We start from the raw sequence: 24938 nt of genomic DNA on the forward strand, positions 1-24938 counted from the left end.
ACGTTTAAGGAACATGTAGGTAAACATTTGATGGGGTGTCTGCCACCTGAGCGACATTCACCCAAAAAATGCTGGTAATCACTAACTCAAACGTACTACGGCCTACAGTCTAGAAAACTAGGATCATTGATGACTGATTCCAGATTAACTTATTTACCATTTTTGGCCATACTTTCTGTCATTCGCATTAGCATCTCAGTTATCATTTGGTAAATTTAAATCACCTGAGGCACGCTCGTTTTCATTCTGTGTCGTTCGTGGTATAATTGATTATCTTATTAATTCCGCATGAGCGTCAGGGTCACGCCTTTCAAGTCCGTAAACCTAAAGAAATGAATTTGCCTATTATCTTTAGAGATGTGTCTTACACGTACATTTTCTTAAACTTAACTTCTTCATAGATAATAAATGTTTCTATCACCAGTATGAATAAACCCCTTCCTTTCGATTTCATCCTCTATCTACGATAAGTATTCCACTTCTGGGAGAAAATTCCCGCATCCAATATATCACGTCTTAGCCTTGATTCAACTTATATTACAGTATACGGTAAATATATATTAAATTGTTAACGTTTTCTTTCCTTACAGTATCTTCAAAGTTTAACACTAACAAATTTATGCCATTCGTAGATGACTTCCCCTGCTTTCATCACTGCTCCTTAGTCCAAACGGTTTCTCTGAATTTACCCCCATACAATCCTTGTAAAACAAACCGCTCACAGTACAGGTGCTACGACCCAAACAGTTCATGAGAAGGCCATCTGAGCGCAGATCGCTATCTCCTGCTCACCAGTTAGGATCTACAAATCTCACTCCCAGTAAACCCTCACACCTACTCCATTGTCTCCAATCACCCTCCGTACAGTATCCGTCGTGTATAGTATATTTATAATAATATTATCTGCTCCCTAATTCTTATCCCGCGCTGCTATAATATGATCCCACATATTCCCAAATGAGTTGGTTCCTATTCCTGCCCGAACTTTGCCTGTGTTGTTACCTCTTCCTCTCACACCCGTCTCTCACTTCGACTTTCCTTAACACCTGTATTAACCAAATTCCTAGAGTACACTCTAACCTGGTTCCCTTTCTTCCTCTGTAATACGGGGTGTTGTCACTTCCAAACAATGCAAGCAGTTTTCTAGACTGTAGGCCGTAGTACATTTGCGTTGAGCATTTTTTGGGTGAAAACTGATCTCCGAATTTGATAATGTCTGGCAGAGTAGATCCAGTGAAACACTGGGCAGTATGTACTAAATTGGACCACGACGTACAAGCCTGGAGATTTTCGTCTACCTTTCGATGTAGTGTATAATATTCTGGTTGGAAATCTTTCTTTGAATCCTTGAAACTGTATAATTACCTACTTATTTTGGAAATTACCAGTAACTATAATGAACAACGGGTGTGAAGAAGTTGACGTTACTGGTGATACTTGTAGAAAGGAGGGAAAGTAATGAATTATCACTCCAAACGTCTATTTGGGCGGAAAGAGAAGATTTCAAATGATGATAATCCCACAATCTACCTGTAGAATTATTCAAAAACTTGTCCACCATCATTGAACAAGAATAACTTTCTGATTATTAGTACGAAATGATTCGGATGTGAGGGATGAGAATAGGCCTATTTCAATTTCACATCACACTATTCTCCTTTTGGCTGCCCTAGAGCTGATGTTTGTTTACCTTTATGTGACTAATCTAACAAAGAAATCGTGGCTTCTTAATTCCTTTAAAATGAGGTTTGTTTGTTCAAAAGGTGTTATTTTCACTTCTACATTTTTTTAATTATTTCGTCCACAGAGGTTGAATACTATCGAATTCCATGATCAATACAGATCAGAAAGATGTAATTCGTTAAAAGTAGTACCATACCCGATCATGGGGACGTTCTATGTGTTTTCATTACATATTTTATTGCCTTTATCTACAACTTTTTAAGAAGGAAATAGCACCTTTTAAAGGGAAACTTCTCAAATACACTCAAGTGTACTACAGCGAAGCCCTTAAGGACAAAGGTCTGGTTTAATACTCACTTACACACAACTGTAATATTAAAGATTTTCCAAAATAATCCTATGGCTGACATTTTAAGTATATTTGAAAGCCTTTTTCCATGATTGTATTTCATTTCACTGCTCAATTAATATCAATGTATGAATACAGATGTTATGATCTCCACATTTTATAGTATGATTGACAATTTGTAACACTTGTCAAAGGATATTCATTCAATGTTGATTTTTTAAAGTCCTTGCTCACATATATATGGAAGTTTCCACTCATTGTATATGTCATTGAGCAACCCGTTGTTGCTAACACCACCGACGTTTTGCTTGTAATTTCCTCCGGGTTCTCCTGGAACCCACTTGTCATAGCCAGCTTCTTTGAGGGTAGCACCTGAAACGTTCAACAACGCACTCAGTAATGTCTAAATATATTTCAGTTAAAATCATACTAAAGCAGGGCGTCTCAAACGCCCAAAATCTCAGGCGTGCAGAGCGAGGCGCAAGAGCTCCGTGCACTGTGCATCGGTGCCGCTCGGTGCCGCTCGGTATGGCTCGGATCAACGCTTCGTCTCTGGGCTACTCGGCTATGCTCGGCTCTACTCGGCTATACTCGGCTCAACTCAGCCAGGATTTGGAGCGCTACGGCGCAAGTGGGGGAGAGGGAGACAGGCGGAGCGAGCGAGACAGGCGTGGGGAAAGAGAGAGACAGCGCTATTGCTCCAAATCGAGGAGTGGGGGTCTGCACTCTGGTCAACCAAGCCAAGTCGTCTTTTGCACCGTGCACAGTGCATGCACCACGCGCATGCACCCTGAGAGGCCCTGTTCTAAAGCAAGCAAGCTTACAATTTTATATGAAAATTGATGTCATGATCAACCTCGTGTTTACTTGGAATCTTATCACATCGTGGAATTCATAACCCATGCTATTACGTTAGATCATCAGTAATATTTATTTTCTTTATAAATTATATTAAATGGACTGAATATCTCTTTTAACGTAAAAAGGTGTACTTTTTGGATTATTACACTTTCTTCAAACCCTCTACAAAAATATTCAGGGGAGACGCACTGCGAGGCTTGTATGATAACACTGATAACATACGGACGCTGATTGGATCATTATCCTACTTACGATAGACATATATAGGCCTAAATATGTCATCAAATATTATAACCATAAAACAGAATTACAGCCAATTTCTTTTGACCCAAGCTGTACATAATATGTTTCAGGGGAATTCATTACATTTTCCTTATGTCCCTGTATCTTCCTTCCCTGACTCGATAACGTTATCTTTCACACGTTTCACTTTCCCAATGTACACAACCCTTAGAATACACTCCTATTCTGATGGATCTAGTGTCACAAAAATATCTCAAAATGTCGAGCAATTATACCTGTCTTTTTTCGGCAAATATTCCGTCGTACATTAATAAATACAGCGGAACATGAGGAAGTGATTTAATTAATTTATTTAGCTACGTAATGTTGACGGTAATAATAATAATAATAATAATAATAATAATAATAATAATAATAATAATAATAATAATAATAATGTGCCATTTCACGGCAATGGAAAGTTACGGACGGAACAAAAATGGAGTCTAAACCTCCGAGAATAACGAATATAAACGTCTGGCGATATCATGAACTAAAATGACAATATCTTCATCAGACGCTTGTAAAAGGACTGAGGTGTAGAAGGCAGTGAAAAGGAACAAGAAGAGAGGATTGTTACGAACAATTATTGAAAAAAAAAACCAAGTTGGAAGAGAACTATATTTCATCTCAATCGCATACGAGAAGCAATATCGTCGACCGTATAAAAGAAGATATCAGTATTAGATTTCTCCACTGGAAACAAGGAGTAGACTTTGTTGACGGCTGCATTGTAGATTATTGGCAGAAGATATTGTTTCGCTCCGCGAAATTTAAATACACCAAAAATCCAAAGATAGAAGTTACAGCAAGCATACGTCACGACAATCTTTTGCTGACGTATTACCCTATACCAACAGTCTTAAATACCCGAAGGAGTAGAACTTCGATCATAATCTTCAGAAGGGATATATAGACACAATTTGTTCATTTCGAGCATTTCAATCAATTACATTATCCCAGATTACCAGTTGTCTATAACATCAACTCTTCCAAGAAGAACGACCATACTATATAAGCAAACAATAACCAAACTTAATTCTAAGATGATGATACCAATTAATACTGCATATTATTTTGTTCCAACTACTCAAGCTATGCACAAGATGTTCTAAGAAGATGGAAGGCGAAACTACCCAAATGAGCTCCGTAGGATGACGTCGCCAGCCATAAGATGACTAAAGCCCAGCTGAGCGGTGTCCGAGCCTTCCCAAATACATAGGGAAATGAGAGGAGGCGTGTCTGCATGTCCAGTCACCCGGACATAAACCAACTACAGGAGCTGCTGAATGAGATAAGTCCATTTTTAAAATTAATATTTGAATAAGTAATATTTATTTCCGTTGTTATTAAAGTACGGAGTTATTCCGTATGAAAGTAGTGAAAGGATGCAACTAGTGGATTACGAGTTAGGTTAAAGGTGGTCAGGTAATCTTCACATCCTAAACGTCAAATCCATATGTAGGAAGTCAATCAGTGATAGAAAGCCTACGTTCAAAATACTGTCCATGTAGTGTGAGAAAGGATTGTTTTCTTTAAGGTGTTGGTAAATTGTATACGACGTCAGAGTTGAACTTAGATATGTGTGTGTGATCGTTATGATCAAAGAATGGTGAGATAGAGGCCATCCGTAGGAAGTGTTTGCCAGATGAATACAGGTGATTATGTTAATTTGGAGTTATGACAGAACCGAAGCTATAATACAATGAGTAAGTCCACAAGCCATGGTAGAAGTGAGAAATACGTCGCGTGAGAGTAGGATGATTTACATAAGGTAATTGAAATGTGATATTTTGCTTAAAGTATGAGATAGTAATTGATTAAAGAAAGTGATGATATGGGATTCATAATTAAGGATGGTAGTAGTTATTGTTTCTTCGTGAGTATGATCATGGTTATGTTGCGGTGGACATAATGTGTTTCCTTTTTCAAGTTGAGCTTTACGGAGTGTTAGTGAATTCAGTGATTCATTTAATCATTCACCTACGAGTAAGCACAGATTAGGTTGGTATATGATCGGAATGAAACCTGTTTTTTGATAATTATACCTCAAAGCACTAATAGATTCCCAACTAGGAGGATAAGTTTTGAATGTGCTCACACCTTCACGGACATTTTCCAATTCTAAGATCATCCTCATGTGAAATGAACTGTAGGGTTACTTCTTAGGCAATATCTAATATCACTGATGACTGACTGTAGGCATGTGAGTTATGAACTCGCAGTAGAATCTTCACACAAAGTAGACCACGCAAGCCAAATATGTTTTTGATGAAATTAGGATAGTATCCACTGGGAAAAATAATTCAATCACATGACCATTCATTTAGAGTCATGAATAAGCTCAAGTTAAGAGTAGTATACTTAAAATTACAAATACAATGTTTAACCATTTATGTGAATGTATACATTAATTTAAGAAAAAGGGACTTATCAATATTCATGCAGGGAGATCAAGAAGCATAAGCATAAACAAAAGCATTACGTACCATATAATGTCTATCACCTGTTATTACACCATGAAGACATTTCTTCCCAAGTTAATCTAATTGTGTATTTCTAACACTATGAACTAAAAAGAAAGAGAATTATCTCATTTCAGTAGGTCAATAGAAATATGAACTGAAATAGAACAATTGATTTAAAGGTTTCATAGGGTCGAGTAGGAAGACTTTGATTCCAGTCCATAAGATTTAATTCCAGATACAGAGATTATGTCCTGAATATTTTCGAAACTACCCTCAATCTGCAACTTTGTATATAGTGTAATATATTGTGAATGTTGTTTTCCTCGTTAGATGCATCTAATAATTCTAATCTTATAATTATAATCTAATGATAAAATTTTAGTAATTCTAATTCAATAATCCTAATTTAACAATATCCAATTGAACAATTATATCTTTTACTTATTTTAAGGATCTTGTTCTAAATTTAATTCTTCATCCAATCTATTTTTCGATCATTCAATGATTAATTATTTAATGTACTACTGATTCAATACTCTCACCAACGATTATTTTAATTTGAACGACAATTTTATTCATTGGGCATTACTAATGTCAAACGTACTAATTATTTAAGTACTTGTGGTGAATATCACCTAACATTTTTACCCGATACCGGCATTTGTTAAATTGTTTCCTGACCAGAAAGAAAGATATTATAAGTCAAATGCTTGCGATAGAGGAGTTTTAAGATGGCAAATAGGCAAAGCATCAGCTATTCTGACAGGAGATCAGGTATTTCAAGAGCTAAAACCTAATCCCGTCGAGAATGAACCTTATACTTAGGTGGAGCCTACAATTTTTCGATTATCACTCAAAGGTGAAGGATATGATGTTTATATTATGGAATAAGTTGACTACATAATAAAATGTGGTACATTAAAGCATCAATCCTTCTATTAATTTCTTTTTAGGATAGTGACTTAGACTTAAGTACTTGTTTCAGGTTAACTTGGTAAGCCATAAGGAATTCTAGTCAGTAGCGTATAGGAGACGTCCTTCGACGTAGATTAGAGGCTCCTTAAACATAATTTGACGTACTTTCCTTGTCATTCGGAACTCATAGCCCATATAGATGTGTATAATAATCTAATAATCACGAATTAAGCTAGCCTGGATCTTGTGTGTCCTCTCCTGGACGCAGGGACGGCGTAATAATAATAATAATAATAATAATAATAATAATAATAATAATAATAATAATAATACTTTCTTCAAACCCTCTACAAAAATATTTAGAGGAGACGCACTGCGAGGTTTGTATGATAACACTGATAACATACGGACGCCGATTGGATCATTATCCTAATAAATTATTATTATTATTATTATTATTATTATTATTATTATTATTATTATTATTATTATTATTATATATTATATATTATTATGTATATTATATAATATTATATATGTATTATATATTAGTATATTATTATTATTATTATTATTATACAGAGGAACATGAGAAATTAATTTAATTTACTCACTAAGCCATTAGCTGTAATTAGCACAAAAATTGAGAAACGCAGAATTTTGGCACAAGCCCTAGACTAAGAAGTAAAAATCTCTTCCCTAATACAATCTGATTTCTCTAATGGAGAAGATGCGTTTCATATACGGTCCACGGAGTTTACAGAAAATCAATAGTATAAGAGAAAATGGAGGAAAACCGTTCTGGTTTTCTTCCTATAAATCGCCGTCTATTCAAAGATTTTAATATGATATGCATATCGGAACCTCCCTCGGGATGAGTATAATCTAAATATGAAGTATGGTTGAGATCTATATAGCCGTTTCGCCGTGAATTTTAAAAGTGACTTTCTTGAATGTGGACAGAGATATATGGGATCAAATCTGGTTGAGGGAAGCTGCTTATGTAGGAGGAAATGTAGTTTGATTATGTTGTTGTATTGATGAAGGCTTACATTCATTTTGAATATTAACAGGTGTGTGTGTAGCTCTAGTTGTCCTGCAAGCACCTAGCATGTATAGTTAATACGTGTATTGGATTTATAACCATCTCTACAATTACAAACTCCCACTGTTGGAGGATGGAGACGACATTAACTTTTGTATAACAGTAAATAGTAACAAATCTATATAAATAAAGTTGTAGGGGGTCCGCTGTCTGTAATTTCGTTTGTTTTGCCAATTTTTCGGATATTTATCCCTTTTAGGTCAACTCAAGACCGAATCGGTGGATTTTATTTTTCGAATCTGCCTGTTTGTCTGTTTGTTCCACCATCACGGCGAAACGGCTATATAGATCTCAACCAAACTTCATATTTAGATTATACTCATCCAGGAGAAGGTCTCGAGGTGCATATCATATTAAAATCTTTGAATAGACGGGGGGTTTATAGGAAAACCAGAACGGTTTTCCTCCATTTTCTCTTACACTATTGATTTTCTGTAAACTCCGTGGATCGTATGTGAAGCGCATCTTCATTATAAACAACTTTCGTTCTGTTCATAATTTACCTTACTTTTCAAATGACGGAGAAATTTACTACAGTATTTTCTGCGGGTATCATGCTCTGCATTCAGTGACCGAGAGACCGACAGCGAACCTACAGATTACCATGGCAACGTCTCTGATTGCATGCCAGCAGGGAAGTAACGTATTGCCATTTTCCACATCATGTCTTTAAATTCGTGGTTGTTCGTTGGGTAGAAGGCAAGAGAGGCGTCAATCGGCCATTCTGCGGGATATTGCCGGAATATCGTTGGAGGTTATAACTGTCCTCCAATAGCTAAAGTAATAACACCATTACTCATCGTCTTATCTGTTTACCTAAGAATCTCTGCGCCTAAATTTCTCCTCTGTTACCGCTTTCTTATATCCATAACTCACACCAGCATAATTTATTGCGGGGCATTTGATTTTCCAATACATTCGCTTGGTATTAACATATTTGTCATCCGGCTATCCTCAGTTATAATCCATTTTCTATTAATGTCAGCTTCCTTAGATGTATTATTTTGCTTCCTTAATTACTCCGTATGTATGCGAGTGCTAATCACGAAAGCTGGACACTCTTTTCTTTGAGGAAATGTTCTAAGCTATACAAATGTGTAACTTTTGGCCCCGGAAAATATCGAAATATGGATGCCATTTTAACGAAGGTTCAGACCTTCGTTTCGGGATAATTGGTGGCTAATCGGTAAGTCGTATAACAAATCAGAAAACACAATCGCCTTTGATTTTGGAGAGATCTACAACTTTGGTTCTATGACTTTTTTTTAATCATATTTCTTACCCGTATATATTAAATAGAGCTGTATTTCTCGATTTCAAGTTAATTTTGTACGTTTACACGTATTGAACCCTTGAACTTTAGAATTATGGGTTCAGTATATGTTATCGTTTGGCACACTTACAGAAAAGATAGAATCATGACATTCGGCTCGCACATTAACATGACCAGTGGCCATGAGATAGCTAAATTTTATGATTCTAGCTGTCACGTGAGTACCAAAAATATAAAGTAGTATGTGAAAACTGTAAAAAATTCCACCCCATTCAATGACTCTAACTCAATAAAACCATAAATATAGGAGATACGAGAAGATGTAATGGGACCAGCTATGTAGAACGCTGTACGATGCGTCCGATGGTGAAGTCCATTTGTAGATATGTCGTACAGTTTCAAAGCAGTAACTCTAGAAATAAAGGTTTGCACAGCTAAACGTGTCCATGCTTATCTATCTATATAAATAAAGTTGTAGGGGGTGCGCTGTCTGTAATTGCGTTTGTTTTGCCAATTTTTCAGACATTTATCAGTTTTAGGTCAACTCAAGACCGAATCGGTGGTTTTTATTTTTCGTGTCTGTTTGTTTGTCTGTTTGTTCCACCAACACGGCGAAACGGCTGGATAGATCTCAACCAAACTTCATATTTAAATTATATTCATCCAGGGGAAGGTCTCGAGGTGCATATCATATTAAAATCTTTGAATGGACGGGGGGTTTATAGGAAAACCAGAACGGTTTTCCTCCATTTTCTCTTATATTATTGATTTTTTGTGAACTCCGTAGACCGAATGCGAAACGCATCTTCATTATAACAACTTTCGTTTTGTTCATAATTTGCCTTACTCTTCAAATGACGGAGAAATTTGCTATTTTCTACGGGTATCATGCTCTGCATTGAGTGACCGACAGACCGACAACGAACCTACAGGTTACCATGGCAGTAATAACACCATTAGTCATCTTCTTTTCTGTTTACCTAAGAATCCCTGCGCCTAAATTTCTCCTCTGTTACCGCTTTCTTATATCCTTAACTCAGACCAGCATAATGTATTTAGGGGCATATGATTTTCCAATGCATTCACTTAGGATTTACATATTTGTACTCTTGCCGCTGTCCTCAGTTATAATCCTATTTTCTGTTAATTTCAACTTTCTCAACTATATTACTTTCTTCCTTAATTACTCCGTATGTATGCGAGTGCTAATCCCGAAACCTGGACAATCTTTTCTTGGAGGAAATACATCTTCCAGGACATGCAAATGTACAACTTTTGGCCTCGGAAAATATCGAAATATGGATGCAATTTTAACGACGGTGCAGACCTTCATTTCGGAATAATTGGTGGCTAAACCGTAAGTCGTGTCACAAAAGATAGCGTTTCAATTTGGAGAGATCTACAACTTTGGGCCTGTGACATTTTGTCGTATCTCTATCCCTTATTCGTAAAATAGTACGGCATTCCTTGAGTTCCAGTTAATGTTGTACTTTTTACACGTGTATGTTTTGTTTGGCACACTTATAGGAGAGATGCAATCATAACGTTGGGCGGGCACATTGACATGACCAGTGGCCATATGTTCCCAAAATGTTATGATTCCAGGGTCACATGAGTATTAAAAAAAATAAAGTAGTATGTGAAAACTGAACCAAATTTCACCCCATTCAATGAATAACTGAATCAAGCCCATAAATATAGGAGATAAGGGAAAATGTCACAGGATCAACCATGTAGAACACTGAACGAGTCGACTGATGGTGAAGTCCGTTTGTTGGTGCAATTTAATATATTCTTACTCACTGCATTTACAGTAATTTACGGAGAAATCCGTGTACAATGTAGAATACCGTAGCGAAGCACGGGTACATTTGCTAGTTAGAAATATTATCCTGTTTTAGAAGGTTAGTTTTAAGAAATCCGCAAACTGGATGATACGAATGTTTTAACGTATGCTCAGTGATCCATCTGAGCAATGATGATTGCCGTAAATGTGTCATTGTTCGTCATTTTGAGTTTATTTTCAGAGACACGTTTTTCATCAACATCGGAGCGTACACTTGGGGAAGTGCCCCTTGCAAGAGTACATCGTAGTATGATTAAAAATGTTTCACTTCATGTAGCAACGATATTTTACAAGTAATTTGTTAAATTTTCGAACAGAATAATACTACGTTGTATTTCTCAGAATATAACGAGGAGTATAGCGGAAATTATATATTGAATATTCTGTTAATTCGTAATATTGAGAATGTGGGCTTGCAGAACAAACTCTGAAAGGCTTAACCGTATATAATATAGTCGAATGAACCATGGATCATTTTAAAAAGTTTACGAAGGTAAATAGCAACTGCTGTGCTGTATTGTGGACTTGTCATTTCCTGCTCATCAGGCTGCTTGAACTTCTCTGCCTGTTGGAAGTATTTAAAAAGAGGTCTTATAATTTGAAATGGACCATTTTCGAACTCGCAGCCTGCAGTGATCAGTCAGCTCCTGCCCATAAAAGAGAGGAAATAGACTGGATTGAATTCGAGAAGCAACTGCAAGTTATTATGGTATGGAAATTGTGTGATAAAAGGTCATTTCATTTTGCATTTTAAGCATGTAAATTGCTTAGAGGTTCAGTAATTAAAGTGATCATTCTTTAGCACATTTAAGGATATGTTATTCCCGTGAAAAGGCATGGTGTCACCTACAGGTGACATTGGTCACATAAAGTAGGCCTTTTGTTCAGTTACATTCATGAATAGTATCCGATATTCACTTCATGTTTCTCCCACTTTTCATTCTGACACTGGATAAGGTACTAGAAATGTTGGAAGATGTCAGTAAAAATGCACCATTTATATATAATGCTATGTTTCCTCCAAATGGTGGACATATTAGGGATGAGGAAAGTGGCGTTAAAGCACCTAATTCTGTCGGTCTCAATTCCCTTTCTGGTAGAATTTTGAGGTTGATAGTGTAAATAAATATGATATCAGCACATGATGGTGCGCCAACACCTTCTAATGAAACGCAGCAGACACCTGGTCTTTCTAGGACAAATAAACCAGAATCTTCTAAGAAAAAATACAATACACAGCTACACAGGGGAATTTTATTTCCGATTGAATGAGATGACATCCAGGAGGAACCTTCTGAATATGACAGAGCGTAACTGTCTCCAGTTCAGTGTGTTGCGTTACTGTTCATTGAAGAAGAAGAACCTCAATTGTAAAAATGCCCAAGGAACGATATGTTAGACACAAATTCAGACGATATAAGTGTTTATATCGCTGTACTATTATTGACTGGCTAAATATATTTACAAAACATGAAAATGTTTGGCGAATTAAAATCAAATGTTTTCAAAAAATCAGTTTCCAACAGCATGAGAAGAAATAACTTTCCAGATAATCATCAGTAATTGCATCCTACAGATGATATGAATCTCCCCACCCCAACCCAAATGACAAACTTCGTAAGGTATGAGAATACTTAAAATTTCTAAATCAAAAGTTTGGTCAGTAATTTCAGGAAATCTGTTCAAGTGAACTTGCTGATAACTTTAAAGTGCCAGACCCCTTCCAGGTTTTTCCTCTGATTAGTGTTAATAAAGGAAGTTTGTCCACATTAACGTCCTCTTAAAACAAAGTACTTGTTTCTTTAGTTTCAAAGGAGATTCCAAATTTCAAAATATATGTCTGTAACATCTACAGTTTTTGAAATATAAGTCTCCTCATAAAAGGTGTTCAACCAGTTTTCCCCCATTTTTCACCCCCCTTAATGGGATTTTCCAAAAACAAAGAAGAGAATACGTGTTCCTTTATTTTTAAAGGAGATCCCAAATACCAATTTTCACGTCTGTAATATCTTCAGTTTCTGAGATATAAGTATCTTCAGTAAAGTCATTCAACCCTCTTTTCACCTCTTCTAATGGATTTTCCGAAACAATAATCACAACCACCACCACCACAACCACTGATGTACACAACAAATGGCGTCCTTGCTTTCCTAATCCGTGTAATCTACCGCCATCAGCATGTTGACTAATGTGTAGATTAATCCACTCGTGACAGGTAAATATCTCGTATATCACAGTTTATCATAAAGTTGTATTACTTGAATTAATCCAGCAGCAGAGGACTATGTTTACGACTCTGGTAACGTAAGAGTGATTAAAAATTCCATCTGAGCCACAGAATGTTGCGTAAATAACTATTCGCCCAGTCGAAAACATTTTTACAAATTTAGGACCTATAGTTCTAATGGGCTAAAAGGTTCTTTGAAATTTTGTTTCAAATTCATCTTCCATTTAACACAATTTGTGCTTCAAACTTGTGTTTCTATTATTCAATAAACGTGTGAATTTTCATGGGGAGTATAAAGACCTCCTTCCTAGAATCGTAATTTTTTCTTTGGTTTTCGGCGAAAACCCTTAATGGGGGGTGAACAGAAGTGGAAAACGCGGTGACTATATCTGCAAATTATCCCAAGCACGTAACATACTGCAGATTTGAAAACTGGTATTTGGTATTTCCTGCAAAAATTAAGAAATATATATATATATTTTCCGGAAAATCTAATTAATGGGAACTGAAAAAGGGGGTGAAATTTTAAAATTAGCGTATCTACCGTACCTACAATATATCGCAGAAACTGAACTTGTTGCAGACTTGAACGTTGGTATTTAGAAGAGGTGACTGAAACATTCATTTGATGGAAATTATGATCTGGTGAAATAATGAGTGATTATTTTTTTAATAAAATGTTTCTTTACCTCGGAAGATACTGAAAGATACCAAAATAGACTTTATTATGATTAGACAATATGGCGGCTCCTACAATGTGCGAGTCGGCGGTATATCTAGTAGAAGTGGCTTAAGGTGGGAAGAAAGATGTGGTAGGCCTAAATGTAACAGAGTGGGAATAAATGGTATTCATTGTGTGAAATGTGATGAATGGTATGATTTTCGTTGTGCTAATGTCGCAAATAAGACGGATAACCAAAGAAGTCAGGGGCTATGCCCTCAGTGTAAATAAACTGATACACTTAGTGAGCAAGACAAGAAGAAAGAGACAATTACGAGGCAATTTTAAAATTTTAGGTGTTCTACAAGAAGATTTAGGGACTGCCTGGCCGAGGCGGTAAAGGCGTGCTCGGTTCGCGCGGAAGGACGTGGGTTCGAATCCCCGTCAGGAAGTCGTAAAATTTAAGAAACGAGATATCCACTTCCGGAGGTGCATATGGCCCTGAGGTTCACTCAGCCTACACCAAAAATGAGTACCAGGTTAATTCCTGGAGGCAAAGGCGGCCGGGCGTAGAGCTAACCACTCTACCCCATCACGTGCCGAGGTTAACAATGGTGATAGCCTTTACCTTCCACTCCTCCAAGGGCCTTCATGGCCTGTACCGAGGTGACTTTGCTTTTTTACAAGAAGATTTAGCTGAAAATGAATGCCTGAAAGTCAGAATAAAGAAAGTAGAAAACAGAAAAGAACATGTTGAGGAAGAAATGCCTTGGACTCAAGCGGTGAACCAACATATTAGGCCTAATTGACAAATGGGAGAAAATTGGATACGAACTCTTTTCAGTGCGCAAATAAGTTCCACTTACTGCAACAAGATCCAGATCGTTAAATTGTTTGCAGGCTAAACTATTTCAAATAGTATAAAGACAGAAGTTATTTATTTTCATTTAATTAAATCAACTTCAGATGACAATGAACATAGTTCTGTCAAATTATTGGAAATATATTTGGATTCTAAGTTAAGCTGGTATACTCACACACAAAAGTTATTTAAAAGACTGTCTAGGGGGTTATTTTTATTTCGAAGACTGAAAGAGTCAGTTAGTAGTAATCATATATTGTGTGGTCCAGCTCCATGGCTAAATGGTTAGCGTGCTGGCCTTTGGTTACAAGGGTCCAGGGTTCGATTCCGGCAGGGTCGGGAATTTTAACTACCATTGGTTAATTTCACTGACACGGTGATTGAGTATATGTGTCGTCTTCATCATCATTTGCTTACTGGAGTCATATCAAAAGCCCTGAACCTGGCGAGCCGAATATATCCTCGGACACTCCCGGCACTAAAAGCCATACGCCATTTCATTTCATTTCATTTCATTTCATATGTTGTGTGCATACCATGCTTTCTTTCATTCACATTTTTCATACAGTACTATATATTATGGGGGAATTCGACAAGCGCACAATATGTTTTCAAGTGAAAAATGAAGGCAATAAGGTGTCTAAAAGGCAAAGCCAAAAAGGGAGTCACGCAGGCCTATGTTTCATGAACTTGCTATAATGACTGTCCCATCACTATACATATTCCACTGCATCTTTAAAATCAAAGAAATTCTTGATGATTTCACATCTCGTAGAAATGTTCATTCATACGATACAAGAAGAAGGATTGATTTAGATTTACCACACGTTAAAATGAAAGAAACACAAGAAAATTATAGATATATTGGGATTAATTTATTCAATAAGCTACCTACACAGTGGAAAGGTATACCCTTAAATCTTCAAAACATACGTAAACAAATGGATGATGTTAAACGGTTTTTATTCACTACTAGCAATTACCCGCGGCTTCGCTCGGGTGGATTTCGTAATATGAACACAGTAATCGTTCCTCGGCATTGTACTACGACATTATCTGAAAATCCCTAACGTATAAAATCTCACCCAAAATAAAGTTACGTTTACCCCGGGAATTGTTTGTAAACCCTGTTTGTGGTATTACCTTTTGGGGCTAAGACGACCATGCGACATAGAACTGTACATGTGAGAAACAGTCTTCACTCAACTCGAAAAAATAAATACATGTTTCTTTATTTTTAAAGGAGATTCCAAATACCCATTCCCACATCTGTAACATCTTCAGTTTTTAAGATATAAGTATCCTCATAAAAAACAATTCAACTATTTTTCACTTCTTTTCACCTCCTGTTAAGTGCCTTCTCCGAAAACAAAAACGTCCAGATTCCTGTATTTTTGAAGGAATTTCCAAATATCAAGTTTCATGTCTCTAACATGTGAAGTTTTTGATATATAATGTTGATATACTGGTACTCATTTTAAAAATTCACCCGCTTCTCTAATTCTTTTCATTCCCGGAACTTGATTTTCCTAAAACCAAAAATATACGTGTTTCATTACTTTTAAAAGAGATTCCAAATACCAGTTTTCATGTCTGTACGTCTGTATCACCTTCAGTCTTTTAGATAAATGTATACTCATTCGAATAATTCAACTTCTCCTTCTTCATTTCTTTCCACACCTCTCCTCCTTAAATCTACTTTCCGAAAAAAATACTTGTTTTTTGAAAGGAAATTCAAAGTACCATTGTTCACGTCTGTAACAGCTTCAGTTTATAAGATAAAGTATCCTCATAAACATATTTCAACTCCTTAATTACTTATTTTCAACCCCACATCCCTTAAGTCGATTTTCCTAAAAAACAAATGCGTGTTTCTTCATTTCTAAAGGAGATTCCAAATACTAATTTTCACCTTTATAACATCTTCAGTTTTCTATATATAAGTATACTCGTAAAAGTAGTTCAAATCCATTTTCATCCTCCTTCCTAACTGTTAAGTTGATTCCTCCCCAAAAGAACGTGTCTCTTCATTTTTAAAAGGGATTGCAAATACCAATTTTCACGTCTTTAACATATTTAGTTTTTGAGATATAAGTGTCCCCACACAAAGAATTCAACTAATTTTTCAATTCATTCATCCCCCTTAAGTGGATTTTCCGAAGACAAAAGAACACGTATATCTTTACTTTGAAAGAAGATTCCAAATACAAATGTTGAAGACTTTAACATGTTCAGTTTTTGAGATATAAGTATCCTCATAGTAAGAATTCAACTTCTTTTTCACCCAAGCCCGTTAAGTGTATTCCCCCCCCCCCCACCAACATCCTCCAAAAATGCGTGTTTCTTTATTTATTAAGGTGATTACAAAAACAAATTTTCACGTGTGTAACTATAAGTTTTTGAGATATAAGTATCTTCATAAAAATAATTAATTTTTCACTTCCTTTCACCCTCCTCCCTTAAGTGAATTTTCCGAAAACCAAGTAAACGTGTTTCTTTATTTATAAAGGAACATACAAATGCCAATTATCCGTTTTGAGATATATGTATCCTCATAAAAAGGAATTAAAGTTCTTTTTCACCGCCCCCGCCCCCAGGTTGATTCCTCACCCCCTCAAAATGCGTGTTTCTTAATTTTTTAAGGGGATTCCAAATTAATTTTCGAGTCGGTAACATTTTTAGTTTTTGAGATATAAGTATGCTCATACAAAGAATATAACTAATTTTTCAATTCATTCAGCACCCCCCCCCCCCCTTAAGTGTATTTTCCAAAGACAAAAGATTACGTGTTTCTTTATTTTGAAATTAAATTCCAAGTACAAATTTTCATGTCTGTAACATCTTCAGTTTTTGAGATAGAAGTATCCTCATGAAAAGAATTCAACTCCTTTTTCACTCCACCCCCGCCCGTTAAGTTGGTTTCGCCCCACCCAAAACACGCTCGTTTCTTTATTCTTAAAGGAGATTCCACATACAAATTCCCATGTCTGTAACCTTCAGTTTTGAGATATAAGTTTCTCGTGAAAAAAAATCAATTTTTTTACGTGTTTTCACCCCCCCCCCCCATTCAAGTGAATTTTTCAAAAACAACAGTACCCGTTTCTTAAGAGAGCTTCCAAATACCAATCATCACGACTGTAACATCTTCAGTTTTTGAGATATATGTATCCTCGTAAAAGGAATTCATCTCCGTTTTCACCCCCCCACCCACACCAAGTTGATTCCCCCTTAAATGCCTGTTTCTATTTTAAAAGGAGATTACAAACACCAGTTTTCACGTTTGTAACACCTTTAGATTTTTTGGTGAATATATACATTCTCATACAAATAATTCAACTAATATTTCAATTCTTTCACCTCCCCACCCCCCGTTAAGGGTTTTCGCCGAAAACCAAAGAAAGCGTGTTTCCTTATTTTTAAAGGAGTTTCTAAATACCAACGTTCAAGTCTGCAACATGTTCAGTTTCTGCTATATATTGTAGGTACGGTAGATACGCTAATTTTAAAATTTCACCCCCTTTTTCAGTTCCCATTAATTAGATTTTCCGAAAAATATATATATATTTCTTAATTTTTGCAGGAAATTCCAAATACCAGTTTTCAAATCTGCAGTATGTTACGTGCCTGGGATAACTTGCAGATATAGTCTTTTTTAAATTCACCGCGTTTTCCACTTCTGTTCACCCCCTGTTCTTCGGATTATCAAAAAAAGTACTTGTTTCTTTAATTTCAAAGGAGATTCCAAATTTCAAAATATATGTCTGTAACATCTACAGTTTTTGAAATATAAGTCTCCTCATAAAAGGTGTTCAACCAGTTTTCCCCCTTTTTTCACCCCCCTTAATGGATTTTCCAAAAACAAAGAAAAGAATACGTGTTTCTTTATTTTTAAAGGAGATCCCAAATACCAATTTTCACGTCTGTAATATCTTCAGTTTCTGAGATATAAGTATCTTCAGTAAAGTCATTCAACCCTCTTTTCACCCCTCCTAATGGATTTTCCGAAAACAAAAAATACGTCTGTAAGCTTTTAAAGTTTTGAGATATACATACACTCATTCAAAAATTTCACCCCTTTTTCACCCCCTTAACGACGGAATATCCAAAAATCCTCTCTTAGCGAGCACCTACATGTTAATATGAATATATCCCCAACATTTCATTTCTTTATGTCCTGTAGTTTTGGCTATGCGATGATGAGTCAGTCAGTCAGTCAGTCAGAACGAGTTATTTTATATATATAGATTTCAATTTGAAGGAAAAGTAACACTATCGTCAAGGGACGAATATGTATGTCAACACCTTCCTAATAGGTTGCTAACACTGGTAGTTATGATCAGATCCACTATTCAAGAGACTAATAGCCCAAAGTGTCATGATAAGCTTTAATTTCACTTCAGTCTACATAAACCTTTCATATGTAGTGCTCTGTTTAATGACAATTATATATATTTATATTTTTAAAACTGTAACTTGTATATTATATTTTATTTTACTTTGTGTATTGCAACTTGGTGTTGTCTAACAGCAATAAACTGTATTGTGTTTACAGAGATTTAGAAACCAGGTATTGGATTGCAAGATACTCCCAGGAACAGACGTGGACTCGGAGTCCAAATTGGTTGCCATACAACTCCGTCTAATGTTGAAGAAATTGAAGAAAGGATGGAATGGTAGAAGATGGGATCTAGACAAGTTGATGGATAAGCATGTGAGCGATTGTTTCAAGGGACATGTCGCAAAAGGACTAAATGGAAAGGCTGAATGGAACACAAAAGCATGTGGGTGGGCAGTCGTGAAGAATGAAGTCGGTAGATCTGTTGAAGAAAGGTTAGGCGGAAAAGTAATATCAAGTAAATCAACGAATAACGGAGGAAATAACACACTGATTGACGAACGGTGAAAGTACAAAAATACAAAAAAAGGAATGAGGGGTCAGAAAAGAATACAGTCGATTAAAGAATGAGGTACATAGAAAGTGCAGGACATCTAAGGAAGAATGGCTGAAAGAGAAGTGCAAGGATATTGAAAGTTGTATGATTGTAGGTATGGTAGATGCTGCATATGGGGAAAAGAAGAAAATATATGGAAACAGTAATACGGATATTAAGAGCTCAGATGAAGGACTGCTTCTAGGAAAATAATACAACGCAGGAAAGAATGTTAGGAGCACATTCAAAACATTTTATGAACGGAAGTCTATTATAATATTCTGGAACAAGAAAAGGCTGTTGTTCCTGATGAAACGGACAGAATTCGAGAAAGTTATGAGGATGCTAAATTGGAAAAATGCGCCTGGAATTGATGACATACTCTCATAATAACTGACTGCCGTATGAGAAACCTGCATGGCGAGGTTGTTCCGTTTAGTGTGTAAGATGTATGATACAGGGGATTGCCATCCGAGTTTAGACAGAATGATCTTATACTTATTCTCAAGGAAGCAAGTGCTGACAAGTGTGAAAACTGCTGCACCATTAGATTAGTACCACACGTCTGATTTTTTTTTACACCTGTTATTAACAGAAGAGCGGAAAGAAACGTCGAGTTTAAACTGGGAGGAGATCACTTTGACTTATTTAGGAACAAGCGATGGAATCGTGACTTTAGGTCTGAATTAAGAAAGACAAGACCACGTGCATGGCGTTAGTATATCTACAAAAGGCATACGATAATGTTGATTGGAGCAAGCTATTTGAGATTCTGAAGGTGATCGGGATCAGATACCGAGAAAGAAGAATTACATGCAATCTGTAAAAAATCAGTTTGAAGTAATAAGGATCGAGTACACTCCTGCAGCATAAGTTAGTTGGTTTGAAGGTTTCGTTTCATTTGAAAGTGCGCTTCCTGGATCCACTCTTCCAAAGTGGGTGAGATTTAACAGAGTCCTCAACGAACATCCGCTGAAGATTAGTATGGAACTCATCTCTTGTTAGTGTTCGATGATGCATCAAATATCTTTCATAAGTCCAAACCACGTACTTGACATCTTAAATATATCATTTCACCATGTTCACTGTCCTCTACTTCACAACAAAAGATTTATTTGACTACCACATGTTTATTGCCTACCTGAAAAGAGAGCGAATTTTGTTCCGTTCACCTTCATTTTCCCTGTAGTCAATACAAAATGTGGAAATACCTTGCCTTTATTGGATTTTCCACATACAGTTCTGGATTTCTAATAACTTTCTTCCATTTATCTTTCTAGGATGAGGTGATAAATTCTAAAGTAAAGCGTAACAAGGACAAACATAAAATGCAACGTTTAGAAAGTAAAAATTACGATCGTGTTCCTAAAAACGCTGAATTTGTTTGGCAAAGAGACTACAATCACATTATATAATATATATATATATATATATTAGTTTGTTTAAGGACTTTCAGTTTTGAGACAGATGTACTTCATAGCTGCTTAAGGTATTATGCTGAAATTAGAGTCGCACATTTGTTCTCAGATTCGAATATTCTCAACAAATATTATTATTATTATTATTATTATTATTATTATTATTATTATTATTATTATTATTATTATTATTATTATTATTATTATTCCTTGTTAACAGGAGACGTTTTAAATTTCAGCTATAGAAAGCTGGTTGCGACTCTCTCCCAAGACCCTCTCACCTTCCTCGTGGTTCCGTCCCCTAGTATGAGAACCACTGCTCTGCAGTACATTACACTCATTCCATACAATGTTTACGAAATTACTAACCTGTAATTGTAAGAAATTTTCCTTCAGTAGCTCTGTCGTTAAAACCTGCGTGAATATACAGTGAAGAATCAGAACCTTGAAAGGTAGGTTTTCTAGAAAAGAATTGTTTGACAACGTTCGCTTCAGCTTCAGAGTTGAGAACTATGAGATCTGCTCCTTCGTTAATGCACGATAATCGCGCTGCATCCCATTGCTTAGCCGTGGTGTGAAGTTTGTAATAACCGAATCCAGGGAAGAGTTCATAGTCTGTCCTCTGAATAATTACACGGGATTGTTGAGCTGAAATAAATTAACACAAGTCATATACCGGTACAGAAAAAAGGGAAATTTCCATTCATCAAGTACACAAGCATAATTACCTATCACTGTTGTGTTTAGACGCATGAGCTCACTTTTTCCAAACACAGAGCTGCCGATACTCACTTCTAATGAAATATCATCAATTGCATTAGAAGATACTGGGATGTTCTTCATAAGGTCCACCTGTTGACAGCATATAGTAAAATTCATTTATTGAAATTTAAGTTATTATACTATATATGAAGTAATATTAATATTACGGTCTTTTGAAGTTGGTGTAATAACATTTGCAACTCCAGTCCTTAATATAACTACCATCTGCATTTTGAAATAATTATGGCTTCGTAAGATTAGCAACATGTTTACGCATAGCTTTGTCATGTTGTGTATAGCCATAAATTGCTTTGATATGTCAGCCGTAGCATTCCGGTCTCTAACCCGTTAGAGGAGAGAACCCCACTTTGACTATGTGTAAATAAGGGTAGCATCCTGCTTCACAGATTTTACAAACCTCAGAAAATTTTCAGCAAGCCTAGGACCAATGGGAGTAACGGAGTCCCACTCCCAATTGACAGAAGAGGGGCTCCTTAGAAACAACCTTGCGAACGAAATGGAATTCGATGGGGAGTTATCAAAATTAATGGGGCTTAATGAAGAAATAAAGTAAAACTGTCTGAGTCAGCAAAGAGGATCCATCTCGATGTTCTACGAGTAAATGGGGAAGTGATAGGAGATTATAGAGGAAGAGACAGGATGTTATAAAGTGTACTTCACGGGGGTTAAAATGGGAAGGCCAGAGTGTGGGGTAGGGCTGTTTAACAGGAATACTATCGCACGCAACATAGTTTCTGCTTGGCCCATAAATAAGCGAATTGATGTGGGTAGATTTGGCAATTGGAGGAATAAGTACAAGAATTGTCTCAGAGTATTCACCATGTGAAGGTGGAGATAAGGATGAATTTGACAAGTTTTATGAAGCATTGAGTGACATCGTAGTCAGGATCAACAGCAAGGATAGGATAGTGCTAATGGGCAATTTCAATGCGAGAGTTAAATATAGAACTGAAGGGTACGAAAGGGTGATTGGTAAATGTGGGGAAGATCTGGAATATAATAGGAATGGAAAGTGCTTGCTGGAATACTGTGCTAGTAAGGGTTTAGCAGTTACAAATACATTCTTCCAGCATAAGTCTATTCACCGCTACACACGGAACGGTAAAGGTACAAGATCCATAATAGACTATATCTCAACCGACTGCAAATTCCGGAAATATGTTAGGAATGTACGGATTTTCCGGGGATTCTTCGATGATACGGATCACTGTCTGATCTGTAGTGAACTAAGTGTCTCTAGGCCTAGGAGAGAGAATGTGAAATCTGTCTGCAAACGAATACGGGTACAAAATCTCCATGACGGGGAAACTAGATAGAAATACATGGATATTATTAGTGAGAAGTTCCGAAAAGTGCGCAGGTTCAGGATGTAGAAGGAGAATGGGTGGCATACAGGGATGCAGTAGGAGAAACAGCAAAGAAATGCCTAAGAACAGAGTGTGGGTTAGGGCTGTTTTACAGGAATACTATCGCACGCAACATAGTTTCTGCTTGGCACATAAATAAGCGAATGATGTGGGTAGATTTGGCAGTTGGAGGAATAAGTACAAGAATTGTCTCAGAGTATTCATCATGTGAGGGTGGAGATAAGGATGAATTTGACAAGTTTTATGAAGCATCTTGATAGAATGATGAAGTGAGTATCAGGAATTACTCAAACAACGGCGGATGCATACAGGGACCTGTACGTAGATGAAAGAATCAGAGAAAAAACCAAATTATTGAATCCAGAAAGAAGTCTTGGGAATGTTTTGGTAATTATCCGGAAAGGCTAGGTCAAGCAGCAGGGAATCCTTTCTGGACAGTAAAAAAATAATATTAGGAAGGGAAGGAAAAAGGAAATGAACAGTGTTATGTGTAATTCAGGTTGAACTCATAATATATCTGTACGGGTAGGATGAATATTTTGAAAATCTTCTCAACGTAAAATAAAATCCATTGTCATAAAACAGCAAGAATAGGTGAAACCAGACCTGAAATGGTGAAGTATAGTGGGACGGCAGGGATGAAATTGCTTCATAGAATAATATTAGTATGGATTGTTGTTAAGGTACATTCAGATGAGACAAAAGAAGTAAGGGAAAAGGAAGGATTGCATCAACTATCGAGGTAACTCATTGATAGGTATACCAGGCAAAGCATTCACTGGCATTTTGGAAGGAAGTGTGGGATCCGTGCTTGACAGGAAACTGGATGAAAATCAGTGTGGTTTCAAATCACAGAGGGGCTGTCAGGTTCAGAACTTCAGTATGGGCCAGGTAATTGAAAAATGCTACGAGAAGAATAGAGAGTTATGTTTATGTTTCGTAGAAATAGAGAAAGTATGTGACAGGGTACCGAGGGAAAAGATGTTTTCCATACTGAGGGACTATGGGATTAAGGGTAGATTATTAACATCAATCCAAGGCATTTATGCTGACAATTGGGCTGCAGTGTGAATTGATGGTAGAAGGATTTCTTGGTTCAGAGTACATACATAACTTAGAAAAGGCTGTATAATTCTTCACCTTTGTTGTTGTAGTTTACATGGATCATCTGCTGAAAGGTATAAAGTGACAGGGAGGGATTCAGTTAGGTAGGAATGCAGTAAGCAATCTGAAGACTTGGTCTAAATGGAAGATTGTACCGAAAGCCCTCAGTCAAATATCTTGGAACATGAAAATAGATGCAATGAGTATGGTATGGAAATTAGCCTTTCGAAGACTAAATTGATGTCAGTATGTAAGAAATTCGAGAGAAATGAATCTCAGATTGGTGATACAAAGTTGGAACAGGTGAATAATTTCAGGTATTTAGGGCGTGGGCTCTCCCAGGATGGTAGTATAGTAAGTGAGACTGAATCAAAGTGCAGTAAAGCTAATGCAATGAGCTCGCAGTTGCGATCAACAGTATTCTGTAAAAAGTAAGTCAGCTTCCGGAAGAAACTATCTTTACATCAGTCTGTTTTCAGACCAACTTTAATTTACGGGAGTGAAGACTGGGTGGACTCAGGATATCTTATTCATTAGAAGTAACAGACATGAAAGTATCTAAAATGATTGCTGGTACAAACTAGTGGGTACAATGGCAGGAGGGTGCGCGGAATGAGGCGATAAAGGCTAAGTGAGGTACAAATTCGATGGATAAAGCTTAAGTTGAATCCGAAGCAAATGGTGGATGGGTTACCTAGGAAAATAATGGACTATGTTAAGAAGGGTAAGAGAAGTATAGGGAGACCAAGACGACGATGGTCAGACACAGTTTTTAAGTATTAAAAAAAAGGTGTTTTGATCTA

At 36.5% G+C, this 24938-nt stretch overlaps 1 protein-coding gene across 1 annotated transcript in view; it reads right to left on the reverse strand.

Moving 5' to 3' along the window:
• Nucleotides 1-1159: 1159 nt before the first annotated feature.
• The window catches only part of LOC136858364 (hemolymph lipopolysaccharide-binding protein-like), a 33705-nt gene continuing 9926 nt past the window's right edge, over nt 1160-24938 (reverse strand). The window contains exons 3-5 of the mRNA XM_068225521.1: nt 21610-21733; nt 21251-21529; nt 1160-2404 (exon numbers count right to left, since the gene is read on the reverse strand). Coding sequence (XP_068081622.1) covers nt 2250-2404; nt 21251-21529; nt 21610-21733 — 558 coding nt within the window. The 3' untranslated portion in view covers nt 1160-2249. The remainder of the gene's footprint in view (nt 2405-21250; nt 21530-21609; nt 21734-24938) is intronic.

The sequence above is a fragment of the Anabrus simplex genome, chromosome 1 (genome assembly GCF_040414725.1).
Source record: "Anabrus simplex isolate iqAnaSimp1 chromosome 1, ASM4041472v1, whole genome shotgun sequence".
Classification (NCBI taxonomy): Eukaryota; Metazoa; Arthropoda; class Insecta; order Orthoptera; family Tettigoniidae; genus Anabrus; species Anabrus simplex.